Source organism: Camarhynchus parvulus, chromosome 25 (genome assembly GCF_901933205.1).
Source record: "Camarhynchus parvulus chromosome 25, STF_HiC, whole genome shotgun sequence".
NCBI lineage: Eukaryota > Metazoa > Chordata > Aves > Passeriformes > Thraupidae > Camarhynchus > Camarhynchus parvulus.
In genome coordinates, this window is record NC_044595.1 from 1036481 (window position 1) to 1060906 (window position 24426).

At 44.0% G+C, this 24426-nt stretch overlaps 2 protein-coding genes across 3 annotated transcripts; one reads left to right on the plus strand and one right to left on the minus strand.

Annotated features, from left to right (window-relative positions):
* Nucleotides 1-33: 33 nt before the first annotated feature.
* POLR3C (RNA polymerase III subunit C) lies at nt 34-12859 on the minus strand. 2 transcript variants are annotated; one of them, XM_030965301.1, is made up of 15 exons: nt 12807-12859; nt 12435-12635; nt 11290-11545; nt 10055-10234; nt 9343-9431; nt 8507-8611; nt 7349-7441; nt 6012-6092; nt 5091-5142; nt 3959-4019; nt 3721-3871; nt 2474-2575; nt 1535-1584; nt 1310-1459; nt 34-198 (listed from the first exon to the last, which is right to left on the minus strand). In XM_030965301.1, the coding sequence occupies exons 2-15, from the start codon at nt 12579-12581 to the stop codon at nt 117-119; spliced, it is 1599 nt and encodes a 532-aa protein (XP_030821161.1). In that variant the 5' UTR covers nt 12582-12635; nt 12807-12859; the 3' UTR covers nt 34-116. The 2 variants fall into 2 exon arrangements, with proteins under 2 accessions (XP_030821161.1, XP_030821160.1); XM_030965300.1 differs by having other exon boundaries at nt 12435-12853.
* RNF115 (ring finger protein 115) lies at nt 12842-23219 on the plus strand. Its single transcript, XM_030965302.1, is given in 11 exon segments — nt 12842-12900; nt 12902-13089; nt 13092-13180; nt 15108-15166; nt 16065-16116; nt 17419-17624; nt 19214-19285; nt 19368-19440; nt 20178-20271; nt 21825-21940; nt 22958-23219. Coding segments are annotated over 11 exon segments (1119 nt in total). The 3' UTR covers nt 23069-23219.
* The last annotated feature ends 1207 nt before the right edge of the window (nt 23220-24426 follow it).

The window sequence follows — 24426 nt, forward strand, 5'->3', positions numbered from 1 at the left end:
GCTGTCCCCGTCGCTGTCCCCATCACTGTCCCCATCGCTGCCCCCATCGCTGTCCCCATCGCTGTCCCCGTCACTGTCCCCATCGCTGTCCATGGCCTCGTTCCTGCCCTGCTCCCTCACGGCCTCCTCGTGGTGCTCTCGATGAACGACTCCAGCACGAAGATGGTCTCGTCCACCTGGTTCTCGCTGGCGTCGATCCTGGGGACACACAGCGATGGGCAGGGTCCCCAGGGCCCACCCCTGTGCCCACCCCCCCTTGGCACAGACATCTATCTTTTCCTCTCCTTAAGATTTTTTCTCTTTTATCTAATCCTTTCCTTAAGATTTGTTTCTCCTGAGAAGCCTCAGGAACAAAATGTGAACAATGATTCTCTGCTGCTGGGGGATGCAACAGGTGCATCTGTGATTGGCCTCATGTGGTTGTTTCTAATTAATGGCCAATCACAGTCCGGCTGGCTCGGACTCTCTGTCTGATATATAAATATATATAAGCCTTTGTTTTTCATTCCTTTTTTTTTCTATTCTTAGCTGGCCTTCTGATGAAATCCTTTCTTCTATTCTTTTAGTATCGTTTTAATATAACATGTAATATATTATGTGTTATATTATATAATATACATAAATATAAATCTATATAAATAATATACATAAGTATAAATTTATATAAAAATATAAATATATATTTATATTCATTATTACATGTTATTATATATTATGTCTTTATCTATATATTTATACATGAATATATTTTCATTTATTAATTATATTATTTTATATATTATATATATTTATTAAATAAATATAATAATAATCTATTATTCTAATAGAATATTGGTATACTTTATAATATTATATTTATATATTTATTGATATATAAATATATATTTATATATAAATATTTATATATTTATAAAATGTTTATATACTTATATAGAAATCTTTATATGCTTATATAGAAATGTTTATATATTATTTAATAAAATAATAAATATATAGAGTAAATATAATATATATAATAAAATAAATAGATAATATTTTCTATATAAATTTAAAATATATATATTTTATATATTATATTATATATATAATATATGATAAATATATAATGAAATAGAGAATATTTTTATATATAAATTTAAAATACTATATTATATATATAATGTATATTTTATATTATATATATATAAATATATATATAATATATGATAAATATATAATCAATCAAGCCTTCTGAAACGCGGAGTCAGATCCTCATCTCCTCCCCCACGCTCAGGCCCCTGCGCGCACCCACGCTCCCAGCCGCTCTCACTTGTTGACGTTGCGTTTGAGGTTCTCCAGCTGCTGCCTCTCGGGCCCCGTGATCATCTCCTCGACCTCGTGCAGCTGCGCCGCCGCGGCGCCCGTGGCCTGCATGGAGGCCAGGATGGCCTCGACCCGCTGCGACTTCTCCAGGAGCCGCCTGGCGGGGACAGGGACACGCGGGGGTGGCGGCGGCGGCGCCGGGCCAGGCCGCCCCCCCAGGCACGGAGCTCACTTGTTCTCCCGCATCTCGTGCTGCCGCCGCTCCATCAGGTTGGCCACGCTCTGCGGAAGGAACGGGCGAGAACACAGCGTGGAGGCGCTGGGGAGCACCGGAGAACCCCACGGGGGGACACGGGGACAGTCACGGCCGCGCCTGTGGCACCGCGAGGGACAGGGCTGTGCCACCCGCACCTCGGAGCAAGGAAGCAGCTCCAGGGAGAACCAGGTGAGCCCCCAGCCCAGGTGTGCTGCCCCACTCCCCAAAAACCCCACCGGGGACACAGAGGGTGGAGGGGGCGGTGACACCTGCAGGAGGAAGGAGCTCCAGAGGGACAGAACCAGGTGTACTAATAATATATATTGATATATTAATATATTATAAATAATATATTTTTCTATTATAGATTATTTAGGAAAACAAAGAACATATGTAATATATAATATATAATGTATAATATATAATGTATCACATATAATATATAATGTATAATATATAACGTATAATGTATAAAATATAATGTATAGAGTATAATGTATAATATATCATATGTAATGTATAATTATAATATATAATGTATAATATATAATATATAATAATATATATATAATAATATATTATATATATTATATATAATATATCATATATAATGTATTATATATAATATATAATTATAATACATAATGTATAATGTATACTTATAATATATAATGTATAATGTATATTATATAATTATAATATATAATGTATAATATATATTATATAACGTATCTTGTATAATATATAGAAAACTCTATAATATAGATAATACATAAAAATTATTTCCCAAGGGGCCCTACACTCCCAAAAACCCAACAGGGGACAGGGGGACAGCACCTTGTAGCACCTGTGCAGCAGCTCCTGGGGCTCACTCACCTTGTAGCACCTGTGCAGCAGCTCCTGGGGCTCACTCACCTTGTAGCACCTGTGCAGCAGCATGCGCGCGGCGGCCATCACGTTCACCGTGTACAGGTAAAAGGTGCGGGACGGAGCGTGGTCCGGAGTCTTGGGAATCTCCTGGGGAAGGGCAGAGGGATGGTGGGAACAAAGTCGGGGGGATCCCCTTCCCTGGAGGTGCCCCTGTGTTCCCTCCCCCTTGGGATTGATTCCCTGAGGAGTCTTCGCTTCTTTGTGCCAGGGCTGGGATTGAATGTGTGAGATGGAATTCCTTCCTCGGACTCAAATAATTCATTTTTATCTCTGTTACAGTCTCACAAAGCCTGAGTCCTACAGCACTTTTAACAAACTAAAAATGGAGATCTGTCTCTCTCTACGAGGCCTTTCAAGGATAAACTGCCCAATTAAGAAATGACACCTGAATTATTTTTGCTTTTAACCCAATAAGCAACCACCCATGGCCAGCAACGTGGACGTTTTTATCCAATTACACAAAAACCACCCAAACCCGAGGAGGAGAAGAAGGAGAAGAAGAAGGTGGAGAAGAAGAAGGAGAAGGTGGAGAAGAAGAAGATGGAGAAGTGAAGAAGAACGACCAGCCTCCACCTAAAATCTCCATCTTGTTTTATATGTTTTTCTACATTTTAAACCCCAAACTCCCAAGTTTTCCACCCTGTGATATTTCACGCTTCTATTCAAACTCCACACCCACAATCCCAGTTCTGTCACCCAATTCTGGGACATTTCTCCACGGCCTCAGGTCACTGCAGTGTTCTCCTGAGGGTCAGTGCCTGGCAGCGCAGAAAAATCTCAAATTCTCAGCGACCAGGACCCAAATTCCAGGTGGGATCACTCAGAAGTGCCCAAAACCTGGCCAGATGTCACACCTGGGCAATCTCTGGGATCCCAGAGCTGGAAATTTCCTCCTGTGGAAGGGCAGTGGGAACCAAATGGAAGTGTCCCCTCCTCCATGGAGGAACCTGTGCTCCCTTCCCAGGTGGTTCCCTGTGCCCAAATTCCAGGTGGGATCACTCAGAAGTGCCCAAAAGTGCCCAAAACCTGGCCAGATGTCACACCTGGGCAATCTCTGGGATCCCAGAGCTGGAAATTTCCTCCTGTGGAAGGGCAGAGGGATGGTGGAAACCAAATGGAGATATCCCCTTTCCCCAAGGGTATCCCTGTGATCCCTGTGCCCAGATTCCAGGTGGGATCACTCAGAAGCGCCCAAAACCCGTCCAGCTGCCACACCTGGGCAAACCCCTCACCTGCAAGGCCACCAGGTTCTCTGAGAGCATCCTGTAGAGCATGTCCTTGGCTTCCTTGGCCGGGATCATGGCAAAATCCTCCACCTGCTTCTGCTCCAGGTGCTTCTTGCGCAGGAGCAGCCGGAAAATCCGGGCACAGCGGGAGCCAAACCTGCCCGGGAGGGGTGGGATGAGAGGGAGGGACGTGGGGAAGGGGCTGGGGGCAGCCCAGGATGGGGCTCCAGGTGCCCTTGGTCACCTCTCCTCCACGATGGACTCCAGCGTGGCCGTGGCCAGGGACACCAGGGCCTTGTGCAGGTCTGGAGGGGCTGAGGTCAAGGAGAATTGTGCAAAAATCACCCCAAAAATCACCCAAAGTCATCACAAACCTGCCCGAAATCCTTGCTCCAAAATTCCCCTCAAATCATCCCAAATTCCCCACAAAAATATCCCCCCAAATCCCCCAAATCACCCTAAAATCCCCAAAATCACCAAAATCCCCCAAAATCACCTCACCAAAAATCCCCTAAAATCACTCACAAAAATCCTCTAAAATCACTCACAAAAATCCCCTGAAAATCACTCCCAAAATCCCCAAAAATCCCCCCAAAAATCACCAAAAGATCCCCTAAAAATCACTCACAAAAATCCCCTGAAAATCACCCCAAAAATCCCTCAAAGCTGCCCAAATCTGGCACGGCCAGGGACACCAGGGCCTTGTGCAGGTCTGGAGGGGCTGAGGTCAAGGAGAATGCCCCAAAAAATCACCCCAAAAATCACCCAAAGTCATCACAAATCTGCCCAAAATCCTTGCTCCAAAATTCCCCTCAAATCATCCCAAATTCCCCACAAAAATATCCCCCCAAATCAGCCCAAAATCACTCCCAAAATCCCCTGAAAATCACTCCCAAAATCCCCCCAAATCACCAAAAGATCCCCTAAAATCACTCACAAAAATCCCCTAAAATCACTCACAAAAATCCCCTGAAAATCACTCCCAAAATCCCCAAAAATCCCCCCCAAATCACCAAAAGATCCCCTAAAAATCACTCACAAAAATCCCCTGAAAATCACTCCCAAAATGCCCCAAAATTCACTCACAAAAATCCCCTGAAAATCATTGACAAAAATCCCCCAAATGCCCACAAATCACAAAAAAATCCCCTAATAATCACCCCAAAATCCCCGAAAATCCCCCCAAATCACCAAAAGATCCCCTAAAAATCACTCACAAAAATCCCCTAAAAATCACTCCCAAAATCCCCTGAAAATCACTGACAAAAATCCCCAAAATCCCCCCAAATCACAAAAAAATCCCCTAAAAATCACCCCAAAATCCCCAATATCACCCCAAATCTGCCCAAAATCCCCCAAATCACCCCAAAGGATACTGACAGTGTAGGTGCCCCCTCCACTGTCCCCCGACTTCCCCACAAACTCCAACTGCAGGGAGAAAATTTGGAATTTTTACTTCAAATTTGGAGTGGGAAGAGTAAGAAGATTTCAGGGAAAAAAATATCTTTAACTTATAATTACAACTTTATAACTTTTAACTTAAAATTATAACTTTATATAAGTTAAATAACTCAAGTATTCTGAAATAATTTCAGCACTTGTTAAATATCTTCAATGTCAGTAAAATAGAATGCAGAATTTTATTGAATATCTGATAAATAATAAATAAATATAATATATTTATATAGTATATAATGTAAATAATTAATGTACATTATATATTCTATATATTATATAATATAAATAATTGACATATATAATATCTATTATATAACTAATTAATACACATATAATATAAATAAATAATAAATTTTATTAATTTAAAAATCTTCAGCACCTGTTAAATACCTTCAATGTCAGTAAAACAGAATACAGAATGTTATTTAATATCTGATAAATAATAAATATATTTATATATTATATAATTAATATACATTATATACTCTATATATTATATAATATAAATAAACAACATATAAAATATATTTTATATATATTATATATATATAATATATTATATACAAACAATTAATACATATATAATATAAATAAATAATAAATTTTATTAATTTAAAAATCTTCAGCACCTGTTAAATACCTTCAATGTCAGTAAAACAGAATACAGAATTTTATTTAACACCTGATAAATAATTACAATATCTTTGAGATCTGTCCAGTAACTTTAAAAATATTTAAGTATCTGTTAAAAACCTTCCTTGACCTCTCAGAAAAAAAAATGTTTTAGCCCCAGACAGAGGAACAAAGGAGGAAAAATGGAATTAAAGCGCCAAGCTCACCGGATCATCAGCCAGGAGCGCCAGGTACTGGTCCAGCACCTGCTTCCCAATGTTGTACCCAGCGGGAAGAGACCTGAAAATCTAAAAAATATCAGAAAAAAAACCAGGGAATGTCAGAAAAAAATCCAGGGATTCCAAGGGTTACTATTTCATTTTATCGGGGTTTTTTTCCTGTTTTGGTTAGGATTGGGATTAAATGTGTAGAGATGATAGATGTTTATTAAATTTTATACATAATATATTATGTAATACACAAAGATTTTATAAAATATATCATATATGTAAATATATTAGAATTATATAGAGTATATCTTGATATGTTTATATAAATATATGTTATTATATATTATAATATATAACACATTATAGCATATAATAGAATCCTATAATAATACCTGAAATTATATATTATATAATAAAATGTAATAAGATATTATTATAGCATAAGACATTAATATATTTAACATATTAATATATGGCAAATAATATATTTTAATATTATATATTACTTAAGAAAACAAAGAACATATATAATATACTATAAAAATATATTATATATATAGAAAATTACATATAGTATATAATATATAGTATATAGTATATAGTATATAATATATATTATATATTATATATTATATAAATATTAGCTATAAAAATTATTTACCATATATATTATTTTATATATAAATATCATATGTATTATTATATATATATAAGCATAATATAGGTAATTATATATAATATATAAGCATATATTTATTATATATATGCTTATATATTATTTATATAATTAAATATATTATGCCTATATATTACATATAAGCATATATTATTATGTAATTGTTATACATAATAGATAATATGTAATAGATAATAGATATATAATATATAATATATAATGCATAATATATAATATATAATATATAACATATAATATATAATATAGAATATAAAATATATAATATATAATATAGAATATAAAATATATAATATATAACATACAATATACAATATGTAATATAATATGTAATATTATATACAATATATAATATGTAATACATAATAAGTAATATATAATATGTAATATATAAAATATAATATAGAAAATATCATACATAATACGTAATATGTAATATGTCATATATAATATAATGTATTGTATTATATATTACATATAATTATATCCCATATTATATCACATACATATATCACATATATTTCTCTCAATAAACACATTCATACTGTTCTGAAAAGCCAAGCAACGCGCCTTCCGACACAGGAAAAGGCGGAATTCTCGGAATTTGGGGTTCCGAGAGGACCCCCCCGGCAGGACCCACCTCGTTGGAGGAGAGGGGCTGCGTGTGGGGCGCCCCCGAGGCCGTGGTGACCTCGCTCATGCGCAGCATCGTCCGCACCACCTCGCTGCTGGTCTGCGAGGGACAGGGGAGTTATGGGGAGAATTGGGGGGAAATGGGATGGGGGGGAAATGGGAATTACGATGGGAGGGAAAGGGAATTGGGGAGGGAAATGGGAATGGGATGGGGAAATGGGAATTGGGGAGGGAAATGGGAATTGGGATGGGGAAATGGGAATTGGGAGGGGAAATGGGAATTGGGGGATGGGGAAATGGGAATTACAGGGGAATGGGAATTGGGAAAATTGGGATGGGGAAGATGGGGATGGGGAAAGGGTAAGGAGGGAAATGGGAATTGGGGAAATGGGAATTGGGGAGGGGAAATGGGAATTGGGGAGGGGAAATGGGAACTGGGGAGGGGAAATGGGAATTACAGGGGGAAAGGGGGAATTGGGGAGGGGAAATGGGAATTGGGGAGGGGAAATGGGAATTAGAGTGGGAAATTGCTCACCACCTCGCTGCTGGTCTGTGCTGAGAAAAGGGGGAGTTACAGGGGGAAAGTGGGAATTGGGGAGGGAAAAGCAGTGGGAAAGGCTGGAATTAAGAGTGGGAAAAGCTGGAGTTAGAGCAGGAAAAAAAGTGAGAATTAGAGCAGGAAAACCAGGAGTTAGAGGGGGGAAAGCTGGAATTAGGGAGGGAAAAGTTGGGATTAGAGTGGGGAAAGCTGGAATTAAAGTGGGAAAAGCTGGAGTTAGAGCAGGAAAAGAAGAAGTGGCAATTAGAGCGGGAAAAGTAGGAATTAGAGGGGGGAAAGCTGAAATTAGGGAGGGAAAAGAAGTGGGAAAAGCAGCAATTGGAGGGGGAATAGCAGGAATTAGAGGGGGGAAAGCAGGAATTGGAGTGGGAAAAGCTGAAATTAGAGGGGGAAAAGCTGGAATTAGAGTAGAAAAAGCAAGAATTAGAGGGGGAAAAGATGGAGTTAGAGCGGGAAAAGTGGGAATTAGAGGGGGAAAAGCAGGAATTGGAGTGGAAAAAGCAGGAATTGGAGTGGGAAAAGCAGGAATTAGAGTGGAAAAAGCTGGAATTAGAGGGGGAAAAGCAGGAATTGGAGCTGGAACAGTTCCAGGGTGGGAGCACAGACCTGGTCCATCCGGCTGGCCACGGCACTGACCAGAGCCTGGTCACGGAAGTGCTGATGGAAACGCTCCAGGTTGACCTGCCAGTAAATGCCATCATCTGGGGGAGCCTGGGGGAGAAAAAGGACAAAAAATGAGGGGAAATGGGGCAGGAAAAGAGGGGGAAATGGGGCAGGAAAAGAGGGGGAAATGGGGCAGGAAAAGAGGGGGAAATGGGCAGGAAAATAGAGGAGAATGGGGCAGGAAAAGAGGGGGAAATGGGGCAGGAAAATAGGGGGAAATGGGCAGGAAAAGAGGGGGAAATGGGGCAGGAAAAGAGGGGAAAATGGGGCAGGAAAAGAGGGGAAATGGGGCAGGAAAAGAGGGGAAAATGGGGCAGGAAAATAGAGGAGAATGGGGCAGGAAAAGAGGGGGAAATGGGGCAGGAAAAGAGGGGGAAATGGGGCAGGAAAAGAGGGGAAAATGGGGCAGGAAAAGAGGGGAAATGGGGCAGGAAAAGAGGGGAAAATGGGGCAGGAAAATAGAGGAGAATGGGGCAGGAAAAGAGAGGGAAATGGGGCAGGAAAATAGAGGAGAATGGGGCAGGAAAAGAGAGGGAAATGGGGCAGGAAAAGAGAGGAGAATGAGGCAGGAAGCTAAGGAACAGCAGCCACAAAACTGAGGGATGGGAGCCAGGAAAACGAGGCAAAAGAACCTCAAAAAATGAAGAAAAAGCCACAAAAATGATGAAAAAGAGCCATAAAAAATGAGGAAGAAGAGCCATAAAAAATGAGGAAGAAGAGCCACCAAAAATTTCCTGATTTCCCCAGGAGATGAATATGGATCTCAGCATTGCCAGGACCTCTGAGCTTCCTCCCTCCTGCTTGTGCCTTTTAGCTTTGTGCTCTCCCTCCTCTTCCTCGTCACATGAGCGTCTCCTCTTCCCTTTCCCTGTCAACCCCCCAAAAATTATATCAATTATATAGAAAAATAATTTTAAAATAATTGTTAAAATTTAAATAATAAATTTTAAATAATTTTAAAATATTTCAAAATTAAGCAATAATTTACAAATAATTTGTCAATAATTTTTTAAAGCATTTCAAATTAAAAATTGAAATAATTCCTAAATCATGTTCAAAAATTCGATCATAATTTTAAAATAGTTTTAAATCATTTTTAAAATTAAATGATGGTTTCTGAATGATTATGGAATAGTTATTAAAAATTTAAAATTAAAAATATAATAAAAAATTAAAAATAGAAATAATAGAAATATAAAATATAAATAAAATTATAATATTATTTAATAGAATATATAATTTAAATGAAATTTAAATTTAAAAATTTAAATTTAAAAATTTAAACTATGATTTCAAAATAATTTTTAAAATTAAATTCTAATTTTTAAATAATTTTTTAAGAATTAAATTCTAATTTTAAACTTTTTTTTGGACGTTTTAACATTTCATTTATACAGAACATAAACAAACAACTTCTACTTCATCCACAGCAGCCAACACCCAAAAATCCAGATTTCCCACCCCAAAAATCCCAGGGTTTTGGGGTCTCACCGACGAGGCTGAGGCGCGGCACCGCGTACATGTCCTTGTCGGCGCTGGCCAGGGCAGGGGCTGCTGGCACTTGGGCACTTTGGGGCGTTTCTGGGGCCGTGGGGCACCTCTGGATGAAGTGAGTGTCCGCCAGGCGCACAAAGGTGTTGGACACCTCCGTGTAATCCATGGTTTTGCCATCTAGGAGGGAGGAGAGACGTGCTGGGTGCAGCTGGGACGGTCCTGAGGCTTTGGAGAACGTGGCCGTGGTGTCCTCACTGCCACGAGCACGCCCAGGGCCTTTGGGACATCCACAAACCCGAACCAAGCCCCGGTTTTTAAGGAGCTTCCTGCCCTCCAGCTCTCCATGAGGCTGTCCAAGAGCTGATCCTGGATGTTCCTGAGGCTCAGGAGAACGCGGTGACACCACGGCCACCACTACAGCCTGGCTGAGAACATCCTCAGGTAACTCTGATCCCACTCACCAACTCAGCCCAACCCCAAATCCCATTTTTCTGAGTTCCTTCCCACCTCCCGTGGTCTCGGTGAGGCGATCGGCCATCCTGGCCACAGTGGAGCTCATGGGAAGGAGCCCATGGAGCAGCAGAAGCTCCTCTGGGTCCATCAAGGAACACCCTACAGTGCCTCTGATCCCACTGACCACTCACCACTCCCAAATCCTATTCTGGTCCCATTCACCAACTAAACCCAGTCCCAAATCCCAATTTTTTGGGATGAAGGTGCCTCCTTCCCACCTTCCATGGCCTCTGTGAGGCGATCGGCCACCCTGGCCACGGCAGAGCTCATGGGCAGCTGCCCGTGGAGCAGAAGCTGCTCTGGGTCCCTCAAAGAACACCCTACAGTGCCTCTGATCCCACTCACCACTCACCACTCCCAAATCCCATTTTTCTGAGTTCCTTCCCACCTTCCATGGTCTCGGTGAGGCGATCGGCCACCCTGGCCACAGCAGAGCTCATGGGAAGGTGCCCATGGAGCAGCAGCAGCTCCTCTACCAGCAGCTCCCCATAGAACACCCTACGGTCCCTCTGATCCCGCTCACCAACCCCACACTCAGATCCCAATTTATTTGGGATCAAGGTGCCTCCTTCCCACCTTCCATGGTCTCGGTGAGGCAATTGGCTACCCTGGCCACGGCGGAGCTCATGGGAAGGTGCCCATGGACCATCAAGAGCTCCCTCTGATCCCACTGACCACTCACAACTCCCAGATCCCATTTTTTTGACGTTCCTTCCCACCTTCCATGGTCTCGGTGAGGCGATCGGCCACCCTGGCCACGGCGCAGCTCATGGGCAGCTGCCCGTGGAGCAGCAGCTCCTCCACCAGCAGCTCCCCCGGGTCGCCGTAGAGCGCCTTGGCCGTGTAGATGTAGCGCGGGTAGCGCAGGATGCGCAGGACGCGCTCGCGCCGCGCCTCGTACTCCACGCAGCCCCGCGGCGCCGCCGCGAAGCGCGCCAGGTGGTGCTGGATCAGCACGCACAGCGCCTTCTTCACCTGCGGGGGATGCAGCTGTCAGTGGGAATCATTTAAAAATAATAATAATAATAATAAAATGATAAAATCAACCGGGCGCTTTTGGTGGGAATTATCCCGGGTCTGTTAATGGGAATAATGGGAATTACCCTGTGCCTGTTAATGGGAATAATGGGAATTACCCCATTGCTTTTAATGGGAATTATCCCACGTCTGTTAATGGGAATAATGGGAATTACCCCAGCTCTTTTAATGGGAATAATGGGAATTATTCTGTCCCTTTTAATGGGAATAATGGGAATTACCCCATTGCTTTTAGTGGGAATTATCCCATATCTGTTAATGGGAATAATAGGAATTACCCCGTGATTTTTAATGGGAATAATGAGAATAAACCCATCCCATTTTAATGGGAATAATGGGAATTACCCCATTCCTTTTAATGGGAATAATGGGAATTACCCCATTCCTTTTATTGGGAATTATCCTGTGTCTGTTAATGGGAATTACCCTGTGCCTGTTAATGGGAACAATGGGAATTATTCTGTCCCTTTCAATGGGAATTACCCCGTGCTTTTTAATGGGAATAATGAGAATAAACCCATCCCATTTTAATGGGAATAAACCCATCCCTGTTAATGGGAATAATGGGAATTACCCCATTCCTTTTAGTGGGAATAATGGGAATTATTCTGTCCCTTTCAATGGGAATTACGCCGTGCCTTTTAATAGGAATAGCCCTGTCCTTTTTAATGGGAATAAACCCATAACAATTTCAAGCCATTTTTAAATTCATATTAATTTCAAATCATTTCATATTAATTTCGTATAATTTCCTGTTCGTTCCCAGCAACACGAGATCATTTCCATATTCCAACCGCCTCCCGCAGGTTTCCCTCGCAGCCCGTACCTGATCCGGGAGCAGCCCCGTGTCCCCCACCAGCAGCCGCAGCGGCCGCGGGCCCGTCCGGAGCAGGGAATTGCCGACTTTTTCCACGATTTCCCCGAAATGCTCCCTCAGCAGGAGGGAGCAGAGCCGGAGCTCGGCCTGGGTCATCCCGGCGGCTCCGGAATCGCGGGAACGGAGCGGGAGGAAGGGAAGAAGGAACAGCTGGATGGATGGATGGATGGATGGATGGAGAGGGACAGAGGCTGACCCTGCTGCAGATCCCCTCCCGGGGGAGGATCAGCGCTGTCCCAGCGGTCCCCGTGTCCCCCCAGCTGGGATTTTCCCCGTCCCGGTGTCCCGGTGTCCCGGTGTCCCGGTGTCCCGCCCGCTCACCACCAGGCCCGGCCTAGGCCGCCATCACCGCCGCCATGACAACGGCGCCGTCCTGCCTCCACTTCCTGCTACGTCACTTCCGCTGCCGCCACCCGGCATTGCCAGGCTCCCAATGGGCGGCTCCCACCAGGGGGCGCCATTCCGCTGCCCGGCCCCGTGGGGCCGCTCTATCCCGCTCGGCCGCGCTTTGCAGGCTGGGCGCGGAGCAGACGAGCTGACCGGAAGTGCGGTGCCGCTCTGGCCCGCGCTCGCTGCTCTGGGAGGAGTGACGGCAGCGGCGGCTGTGAGGGAAGATGGCGGAGGCGGCGGCGGCGGTGCAGCAGCACCGGTTCTTTTGCCACAGCTGCAAGGGCGAGGTCAGCCCCAAGCTGCCGGTGAGCCCCGGGAAGGGAGGGTCGGAGAGGGGGAGCCCCGAGCGGGGAGGGCCGGGGGGAAAGCCCCGAGCTGCCCGGGCGGGTGTAGGGGCAGGGGTGATCCCCCAATGGCTCCCCGGGCCCCTGAGGGAGGGGTGACCTCCAGCCCCCGAGGTTGTTCCCACATGGAACAGGAGATCCCCCAAAATGTGGAAAGGGACCGGAGGAATGTCCCGTTCCTGATGGGAATGGATCATTCCATAACCCTCGTTCCATTCTCATGCTGCTCCCCTGAGCAGCGTCCGGCGGAGTGGGGATTGTCCATTACTGCTGAATGATCCCAGAGAAAATCCCAAGGAAAATCGGGGAATTATCCCAGTCCCTGGGAATAATTCCTGAAATATCCCAGGGAAAATGCAGGAAATTATCCCAGGGAAAATGCAGGGAATTATCCCAGTTCCAGGGAATAATCCCTGGAAATATTCCAGGGAAAATCCAGGAAACTATCCCAGTTCCTGGGAATAATCCTTGGAATTATCCCAAGGAAAATCCAGGGAATTATCCCAGGGAAAATCCAGGGAATTATCCCAGTTCCAGGGAATAATCCTTGGAAATATCCCAGGGAAAATGCAGGGAATTATCCCAGGGAAAATGCAGGGAATTATCCCAGTTCTAGGAATAATCCTTGGAATTATCCCAGGGAAAATGCAGGGAATTATCCCAGTTCTAGGAAATATCCCAAGGAAAATCCAGGGAAATATCCCAAGGAAAATGCAGGGAATTATCCCAGAAAAATCCAGGGAATTATCCCAGGGAAAATCCAGGAAACCATCCCAGTTCTAGGAAATATCCCAAGGAAAATGCAGGGAATTATCCCAAGGAAAATGCAGGGAATAATCCCTGGAAATATCCCAAGGCAAATCCGGGAATTATCCCAGGAAAATCCAGGATACCATCCCACAAATATCCAAAAATTCTGTAATAACCCTTTCCCAATCCGGCAATCCGGCCGCAGGCCACCCATCGTTCCCCTTTCCTCTTCCTCCCAAATGCCGTTTTTATCTCTCTCCAGCTCCTGGGGCGGCAAGCTGAGACTTTCCAGATGGACTCCAAGAGCAAAAATAGCGCAAAAATAAAAATATTCCAAAAATAAAAATATCCCAAAGCTCCCAGGGATGCAGCAGCGTCCCACCTGCTGCTGGTGATGGGAAAATTTGATCCAACCCCCCTCCAAAAAAAAAATTCTGATTCAAAACTCAGATTTAGATTTGGATTTGGGAGGAATTCCCATAAAATCCACGCTGAAAAATTTGGAATATTCCAATTAAAAAAAAATCTGGGATCCCACAAAATCCACAATGAAAAAATTTGGAATGTTGCAATTAAAAAATCTGGGATCCCACAAAATCCACGCTGAAAAAATTGGAATATTCCAATTAAAAAAATCTGGGATCCCACAAAATCCACGCTGAAAAATTTGGAATATTCCAGTAAAAATCTGAGATGCTCCCAGTTCCTGGGATGTGGAGAAGGAAAATCCATGAGAATCTTTTTTTTTTGGGTTTTTTGGGGGTTTTTTGGGGGTTTTTCTTGGGTTTTTTTGGGGTTTTTTTGGAGGTTTTTTGGTTTTTCTTGTTTTTTTGGGGTTTTGGGGTTTTTGGGGTTTTTTGGGGTTTTTTTGGGGGGTTTGGGGGTTTTTTGGGGGTTTTTTTTGGGTTTTTTTCTTCAATCTGGGATAAAACTCTGCGAATGGGAACAAGGAAAATTTTTCTTCTTGGGAGGTATTTTGCTCCTTGCCTCTCCAATTGTGTTCTCCTCTCTGCTGCCCAAATTCCAGGGGATTTTCTGATTGATTTTTTTTTTTCAGCTTTTCTGCTGTTTTGAGCAGATTTTTCTTTGGAATTTCAAAGATTTGGGGGTTTAATTTCCACTCCTTTTGCCTCGCCAGGAATACACCTGCCCTCGCTGTGAGTCTGGCTTCATCGAGGAAGTCACTGATGATTCCAGGTACCAAAAAAATCCAGGAAAATTCAATTTATAACAGGGAGACTCAGTGTAAAAAATGCCATTTTTTGCTCTTTTTTTGGATGTATTTTTCCCCTTTTTTAATTTACAAAAATTTAAAAAAAATTTTTTTTTGTCTTCTTGATATTTTTTACACTTTTTGGTCTTTTTTTTTTTTCTCATTTTTTGAATTTTTTCTTACCCTTTTTTAGTGTTTAGGAAGAAAAAAGCTTTTTTTTTTCCCCTCAAAGAAAATAAAAGTAAAATAAAAGTAAAATAAAGATAAATAAAAGTAAAATGAAAGAAAATAAAAGTGAAATAAAAGTAAAATGAAAGATAAATAAAAGTAAAAAAGTAAAGTAAAATAAAAGTAAAATAAAAATAAAAGTAAAAGAAAAAGAAAATAAAAGTAATAGTATTTTAGCATTTAGGAAAAAAAAATCCATTTTTTTTGTGGGGGTTTTTTTCTTTTTTGGTCTTTTTTCCCCCCTTTTCGATTTTTTCTTTTTTTCTATTTAGGAAAAAAAATCTTCTCTTTATTTTTTGTGTTTGCCCTTTTACTTTTGAAACTTTTTTTTTTCCCTTTTTGATTTTTTCTTACCCCTTTATCATATTTAGGAAAAAAACCCAAACACCTTTTTACTATTTTCTACATTTGTCCTTTATTTTTACCTTTTTTTGTTCTTTTTTCTTCTTCTCCCCTTTTTGATTTTTTTTTCTTAATTTTTTAATATTCTAAAATATTTTAATATTTTGAAAGTAAAAACCCTTTTATTATTTTTTTTTAAATTTTTTACTTATTTTTCTCTTTATTTTCACCCTTCCTGGGGATATTTCAGCAAACACAGTGGGGGGAAATTTTAGGAATAAACCCTTCCCTAACTTTTCTTCTTTTTCCCAGTTTTTTTGACAGCAATTCCCTGGATGACAGCCCCTCCTCTCAGTTCTCAGAGGTGAGTTTTCCTGCTTTTTTTCCCCTCTTTTTCCTGACAATTTCCAGGATTTGGAAGGATTTTTAGGAGACTGAAAATTGGCATTTTTGTGCACGAGAGGAAGAGGAGGATTGAGGGCAGATCCTGGGATTTGTCTGGGGATGCTCAGCCAGGCGAGGTCTCTCCTTGCTCCCACATTTTCCAGAATCTTTCCTTTTAAAAGTCCAAATTTGGAGGAAATTCACTCAATGCTGGGTCAGAAATGGGGTCACCAAATAATCAGAATTTCAATGTGGATCCTTCCTTCCGTGCTCCGGGCATCCCCCTCTTCATCTGGATGCATTTATCCAAAATATTCCTTGGATAGCAGTTGGTATCCCAGAAATTCCTGAGTTTCAGGGAGATCCTGATTTGTCAGAAATTCCTGAATTTCGGGGAGACCCTGATATCCCAGCAATTTCTGAGTTTCAGGGAGATCCTGATTTGTCAGAAATTCCTGAATTTCAGGGGGATCCATCCTGATATCCCAGAAATTCCTGAGTTTCAGAGAGATCCTGATATCCCAAAAATTCCTGAATTTCAGGAGATCCTGATATCCCAAAAAATGCTGAATTTCAGGGGGATCCATCCTGATATCCCAGAAATTTCTGAGTTTCAGAGAGATCTTGATATCCCAAAAATTGCAGAATTTCAGAGATCCTGATATCCCAAAAAATGCTGAATTTCAGGGGGATCCATCCTAATATCCCAGAAATTTCTGAGTTTCAGAGAGATCCTGATATCCCAGAAATTCCTGAATTTCAGGAGATCCTGATATCCCAAAAATTGCTGAATTTCAGGAGGATCCATCCTGATATCCCAAAAATTGCAGAATTTCAGAGAGATCCTGATATCCCAGAAATTCCTGAATTTCAGGGGGATCCATCCTGATATCCCAAAAATTTCTGAGTTTCAGAGAGATCCTGATATCCCAAAAATTGCAGAATTTCAGAGATCCTGATATCCCAAAAAATGCTGAATTTCAGGAGATCCTGATATCCCAGAAATTCCTGAATTTCAGGGGGATCCATCCTAATATCCCAGAAATTTCTGAGTTTCAGAGATCCTGATATCCCAAAAATTCCTGAATTTCAGGAGATCCTGATATCCCAGAAATTCCTGAATTTCAGGAGATCCTGATATCCCAGAAATTCCTGAATTTCAGGAGAGATCCTGATATCCCAGAAATTGCAGAATTTTCACCGTTACCATCAGACACCTGCCCCACCTCTAACATCCCGATCACATCCGCACCCCCCCAGCCTAAACCCCCGCTCTCCACAGCTTTGGGACCACCTGGACCACACGATGTTCTTCCCGGATTTCCGGCCCTTCCTGAGCAGCAGCTCCCTGGATGCAGAGCCCAGGGACGTGGAGAGGGGCGCCCCGGCCGAGCTTTGGGGTCCCAGCCGCCCCCCTCGGCTGCCCATGCCCCGCAGGTACCGGGCCCGGGGCAGCTCCCGCCCGGATCGCTCGCCGGCCATCGAGGGGTGAGTGCGCTCTGCTGGCGGCACCGTCAGAAACAGGGCTGGGGATGGTTCAATGACTGATCTAGAGTGCAATTGACTGATCTAGAGTGCAATTGACTGATCTAGAGCGCAAAAAAACAGCGTGGAAAGGGGTGAGTGGGCTCTGCTGGCGGCACCGTCAGAAACACGGCTGGGGATGGTTCAATGATTGATCTAGAGTGCAATTGACTGATCTAGAGCGCAATTGACTGATCTAGAGTGCAATTGACTGATCTAGAGCGCAATTGACTGATCTAGAGTGCAATTGACTGATCTAGAGCGCAATTGACTGATCTAGAGTGCAATTGACTGATCTAGAGTGCAATTGACTGATCTAGAGGGCAATTGACTGATCTAGAGTGCAATTGACTGATCTAGAGTGCAATTGACTGATCTAGAGTGCAGTTGACTGATCTAGAGTGCAGTTGACTGATCTAGAGTGCAATTGACTGATCTAGAGCGCAAAAAAACAGCGTGGAAAGGGGTGAGTGCGCTCTGCTGGCGGCACCGTCAGAAACAGGGCTGGGGATGGTTCAATGACTGATCTAGAGTGCAATTGACTGATCTAGAGCGCAATTGACTGATCTAGAGCGCAATTGACTGATCTAGAGTGCAATTGACTGATCTAGAGTGCAAAAAAACAGCGTGGAAAGGGGTGAATGAGCTCTGCTGGTGGCACCATCAAAAACAGGGCTGGGGATGGTTCATTGACTGATCTAGAGTGCAATTGACTGATCTAGAGTGCAATTGACTGATCTAGAGTGCAAAAAACCAGCGTGGAAAGGGGTGAATGAGCTCTGCTGGGTGTCACCATCAAAAACAGGGCTGGGGATGGTTCATTGACTGATCTAGAGTGTAAAAAGCCAGCGTGGAAAGGGGTGAGTGAGCTCTGCTGGGTGTCACAATCTGTTCTACAAACAGTGCTGTCGATGGTTCAAAACGCATGGGAAGGGCGTGATCTAGAGTGCAAAATAAGAATGGGAGTCATGATGGTTCATTGACTGATCTAGAGCGCAATTGACTGATCTAGAGTGCTAAAGCCAAATGGAAGGGATGAGTGATCTAGAGTTGCAATTGTTACAACTCTGATCTCAGAGTGCAAAAACCAGCATGGAAAGGAAAGCTCTCTGGGTGTCACCATCAGAAAGGCTGGGGTGGTTCATTGGATGGTGAAACGCGGGAAGGGGTGAGCAGCATCGGCAAAATCAAGAATGGGGATGGTTCATTGACTGATCTAGAGTGCAAAAAACCAGCGTGGAAAGGGGATTGCATTATCAACCAAAACAAATGCACCTTTATTGAATGACCACAGTAAACGTGTTAAAGGAACTGGGGGAAAGAGAGGGAGAAGGAGAAAGTGGGTGTAGCTACCAAATGTGGAGTGACAAAGGGTGTTGCCCAACACCTGCTGTCTCTCTCTATTTTGGAGCTTTATCCGGGGATTTTCACAGCCATGAGCCAGGCATCAGTAGAGCAGGAATTCCTGCTTTTCCTGCCTTTTTTTTTTTTCCCTTCCACCATTTATTTCCTCACTTAACTCACCCTTCCCCCTCTTTCTCCTTCTTCCTCAGGATAATCCAGCAGATCTTCGCCGGCTTTTTTGCCAACTCAGCCGTTCCTGGCTCCCAGCATCCCTTCTCCTGGTGAGTATGCCACCAGTAAATGCCCCAGTGAGCTTTGGGAATTTGGGAATTCTTGGCAATTCCTGGCCTGTCCCGTTGGCAGGAGCGGGATGCTGCACTCCAGCCCCGGCGACTACGCGTGGGGACAGAGCGGCCTCGACGCCATCGTCACCCAGGTGAGTGTCACTGTCACATCTTCTGCAAAAATCCCTTCCTTTGCCCAGCGTGGGGAAGCTGAGAAGCCTCAGAGAGAAACGAAAGCAATGTTGGTGTGATTTGCTTCTCCTGCGTTTCGCTGCTTTGGAATGTGCCCTGGAGATCCCCAGCAGGGATTTGAGAGCACAAACTCAGGGGATTTGGGATGGGGAAAAAAAACCATGGTGGGGATGGAAAAAAAACCATCATGGGGATGGGAAAATCATTGTGGGGATGGGAAAATCATTGTGGGGATGGGAAAAAAACCATCATGGGGATGGGAAAAACAAACATCAATGTGGGGATGGGAAAAAAACCATGATGGGGATGGGAAAATCATTGTGGGGATAGGAAAAAAACCATGATGGGGATGGGAAAAAAAAATCATGGGGATGGGAAAATCATTATGGTTGTTGTTTGATTGGTTTCGTGTGAATTGTTTTAACTTAATGGCCAACGAAGAGAGAGTCACAAGATTTCATGATCATTCTTTGTAGCCTTCTGTCTGCATCCTTTCTCTATTCTTTAGCTTAGTGTAGCATTCTTTAATACAATATAATATCATAAAATAACGAATTAGAGCACGGGGTCAGACTCGCTCACCTCTCCCCTCGTTGGGGTTGCCTGCAAATCCAACAGGTGAGGGCCACCTGTGCCGGGGGGGCAGCTCCAGTGGCACATCCCTGCTCCTGAGCATGGGATTTCTCCCTCTGCACAGCTCCTGGGGCAGCTGGAGAACACGGGACCACCACCAGCAGACAAGGAGAAGATCTCCTCGCTCCCCACGGTGCCGGTGACGCAGGAACAAGTCGGTGCGTGCCTCCATCCCCACACATCCTGCTGTTTGACACCCTCAGCTCCCCAATTTCCACTTTGTGCCCCCTGGAGCTGGGCTGGAAGCTGTCAGCTCCCCAGCTTTGCTGCTGCTGCCGGCTCTGGGGTTCAGCTCTCCCAGGAATCTTGGAGCTCCAGCATTCTCCAGAGTGTTTGGGGACTCCTAGAATGTGCCATACTGACCCTTCCCCTCCCCATAATGATTTCCCCATCCCCATGATGATTTTCCCATCCCCATGATGGTTTTTATCCCCTCCCCATGATAATTTTGCCATCCCCATGATGTTTTTTTTTCCCCTCCTCATGATTGTTTTCCCCTCCCATCATGATTTTCCCATCCCCATCATGATTTTCCCAAATCCCCTGAGTTTGTGCTCTCAATCCCTTCTTCCCTTTCAAGACACACCCTGCTCTGGAAATGCCATGGAAATCTGCCAGCAGGGACCTGGGGGGTGTCTCAGCACAATCCCGGTTTTGCAATTAAAAATCCCGTTAATTTTTCACCCCAGCAGGGACCTCGGGGGTGTCTCAGCACAATCCCAGTTTTGCAATTAAAAATCCCGTTAATTTTTTCACCCCAGCAGGGACCTGGGGGCCGTCTCAGCACAATCCTGGCTTTGCAATAAAAAAATCCCGTGAATTTTTCACCCCGAGGATCCCTCCCAGAGCCCTGCTCCTCCGTTATGGTTAAACCAGACATTTCTAGCCAGGATATTTTTATCCTGTGGTTTTCCACACCCTTCTGTCCTCCTCTTTTCTGGGAAGCCAAGCACCGGCTGGAATTCCACATGGCTGAGCCCACAGAGCGGGCCAGAAATGAGGAAATTTTGGAATATCCAAGGATGCCTGGGGTCACCAAAGGAGCTCGGGAGTTCTTTGTTCTCTGGATGCTCCATCCTCCGAGGGTTTTGTGGGTGGATCCTGGCAGGAATTCCTTGATCCCTGGATTCTCCATCTCCAGAGGATTTTGGATGGATGGATGGATGGATGGATGGATGATGGATGGATGGATGGATGGATGGATGGATGGATGGATGGATGGATGATGGATGGATGGATGGATAATGGATGGTGGATGGATGGATGGATGGATGGATGGATGATGGATGGATGGATGATGGATGGATGATGGATGGATGGATGATGGACAGACAGATGGACAGACAGATGGATGGATCCATCCTTGCAGGAATCCCTGGCGCCCTGCCCGCTCCATCCCCATCCCGCACAAACCCCCCGTTCCCGCTGCACTCCCTTTCCCGCTGCCATCCCGTTATCCCGGGCACTCCCGTTATCCCGGCACTCCCGTTATCCCCGGCGCTCCCATTATCCCCGGCACTCCCGTTATCCCGGGCACTCCCGTTATCCCCGGCGCTCCCGTTATCCCCGGCACTCCCGTTATCCCCGGCACTCCCGTTATCCCCGGCACTCCCGTTATCCCCGCCGCGCTGCCCCCGCTCCGAGCAGAGCCCAGCAGCGGCTCCCGCAGCCCGGCGCTCGCTCCATGCCGCGCCGCTCGTGTTTTGCACAGACACAGGGCTGGAGTGCCCCGTGTGCAAGGAGGATTACACCGTGGCCGAGCAGGTCCGGCAGCTCCCCTGCAACCACGTCTTCCACAGCAGCTGCATCGTGCCCTGGCTGGAGCTGGTAAGATCCCAAAAACCCCAGCTATTATCACCTTCTTATCTTTTCTTTGTTAGAATGTCCAGGAGATGGAATTTTAGGTTTGGGCTCAAATGTCGTTAATTCTTATCTCTAGCACGTATATGCAATATATTGCATTTGGTGTATGTTGAGTTCTGCAGGATTCACCTAACGAGCTACAAAATAACCCTGATTTTCTCTCTAAGGTTTTTTAAGGATAAACCATCCAGTTAAGAATTGACACTTAAATTATTTTCATTTTCAACCCAATAACTAATCACGCCAAGCCCGCAATGCGGGCTTTTCTAACTAATTATTTCTTACTAATTATTATTTCTAACTACTCAAACTCATGAAGAAGAAAGTGAAAAACTTGCTAAAACTACACTCAACAAACTCTCCTAAAATTTCTGTTTTGCCTTATAAATATTACTGCATCCTAAAACCTTAAAATCACATTTTTCTACCCTGTGATTTTCCACACTTCAAACCGCAAACTGGTGAAAAAAATTTTGGAATATCAAAAAAATTTGGATTTTTTTTCTCCGCAGCTTCAGGTCAAACATAACATTTTCTTGTGGTTTTCAGCACAGAAAGTTTGAAATTTTTAGCATTTCGGATAAATCCTGTGTGTTCCCCCCACAGCACGACACGTGTCCGGTGTGCAGGAGGAGCCTAAAGGGGGAATTCTACAATTCTTTAATTCTGTAATTCTATAATACTACACAAACTCATGAACAAGAAAAACTTGCTAAAACTAAACTCAACAAACTCTCCTAAAATTTCTATTTTGCCTTATAAATATTGCTGCATTCTAAAACCTTAAACTCACATTTTTCTACCCTGTGATTTTCCACACTTCTATTCAAACCGGTGATGATTCAAACCACTTCTATATAAAAAATTTGGGATTTTTTTCCTCCACACATTCAGGTTAAATATAACATTTTCTTGTGGTTTTCAGCACAGAAAGTTTGAAATTTTTAGCATTATCATAAATCCTGTGTGTTCCCCCCACAGCACGACACGTGTCCGGTGTGCAGGAAGAGCCTCAAGGGGGAAGATTCCACCAGGCAAATCCCAAATCCCGATGCTTCCGACAGCCCAGTGCAGGAGAGATGGACTTTCTGACCCTTCTGAAAAGTTCTGCAGCGCTTCCAGAAGGTTCCAGGGGCATCCCAGCTCGAGGTGTTCATTGCCTGAGAATTCCAACAGAACCTCCCCCCGAGCAGCAGGAATTGGGGGGCCCACCCTGTGGGATTACAGCACCAAGCGCTCTTCTCCCAGGAATTTTTCCTTCTGCTCCATGGAATTGCCTCGTTAGCCCTAAATTGGGAAGTTTTTGGGGGTGATTTCATTTCGTTTTTGTATCAGAAAAGGTTTTTTTTTTTTGTTTTTTTTTTTTCCAGTAGGGGCCCGGTCTGAAGAGAGAGGGTTCCAAGTCCCTCGTAGCCTTCTCTGGAAAAAAGGTTGGGATAAAAAGGGGATTTTTTGGGATCTTCCTGCACTCCAGGAGGTTGGAATTGCAGCCACGAGAGATTTTATTGCCCCGGTTTGGGCTGGGAGCCTTGGGGTCTGTAAAATCATGGCAGGTGGAAGGAGGAAGGTTCTGGAACCCTTCCTGGGTGGGGGGGGTTGGACCCTGAGGAGCCCCCGTGGTCCCGGCAAGGCTCTGGGAACTCTGCGGTGTCAGGAGCGCTCTGAGCAGGATTTGGCCTCATCCTGGACGATTTTTGGGGTTTTTTCCTGACCCTGTGGCCCCAGGCGCGTCCAAACCTCCCCGTGCCCTCCCCACGAGTCATTCCAGGCAGGAATTGTGGAATTATGGACCATTCCCTTGGGGATCCCCCACCCTCCCCCATAACTTAAGGAAAACTCTTTATTTTTCCTGATTATTTGGTTGTTTTGAGAGTTTGGTTTGGTTTTTTTTTGTTGTTGTTGTTTTTTTTTTTGTTTTGTTTTTTTCCTCCATTTCCTGTGACTTTTTTTCCAGGTCTGAATCCTGGGGAGTTTTTCCTCATCCTCGTGGTATCCACTGGCTGTCCTGGGTTGGGGGGGGACATTGTGACCCCCATCCCTCGTGTTGGGGACGTTCCTAAACCCCTTGGGCTCGGCGGCTCGGCGTCCACGTGGATTTAATTCCTGATTTTCTTTGCTCTTCCGTCCAATAAAAGCCTTTCTCAATGAATCCCCAAGTCATCCTTGGAGCTGGGAGAGGGAGGAGGGAGCTTGGCTGGGGCTGGGTGAGTGGGGCAGAAATGAGCTCAGAAAAAGCTTTTTTTGGGAAGGAAAAAAAACCCTGATTTGCTGAATTTGTCCCCGAGGGAGGAGATGCAAACGCTTTGTCCCTGCTGAGGGACACAGGGACACCCCAGTCCTGGGGCAGGAGGAGAATTTTTTTGGGGGGGGGAAAATCCAGCTGGGTTTGTAAATTTATCCCAGTGCTTTTCTCTCTTGTCCAGCTCCCCTGATAACGGGGAATTCCGGGT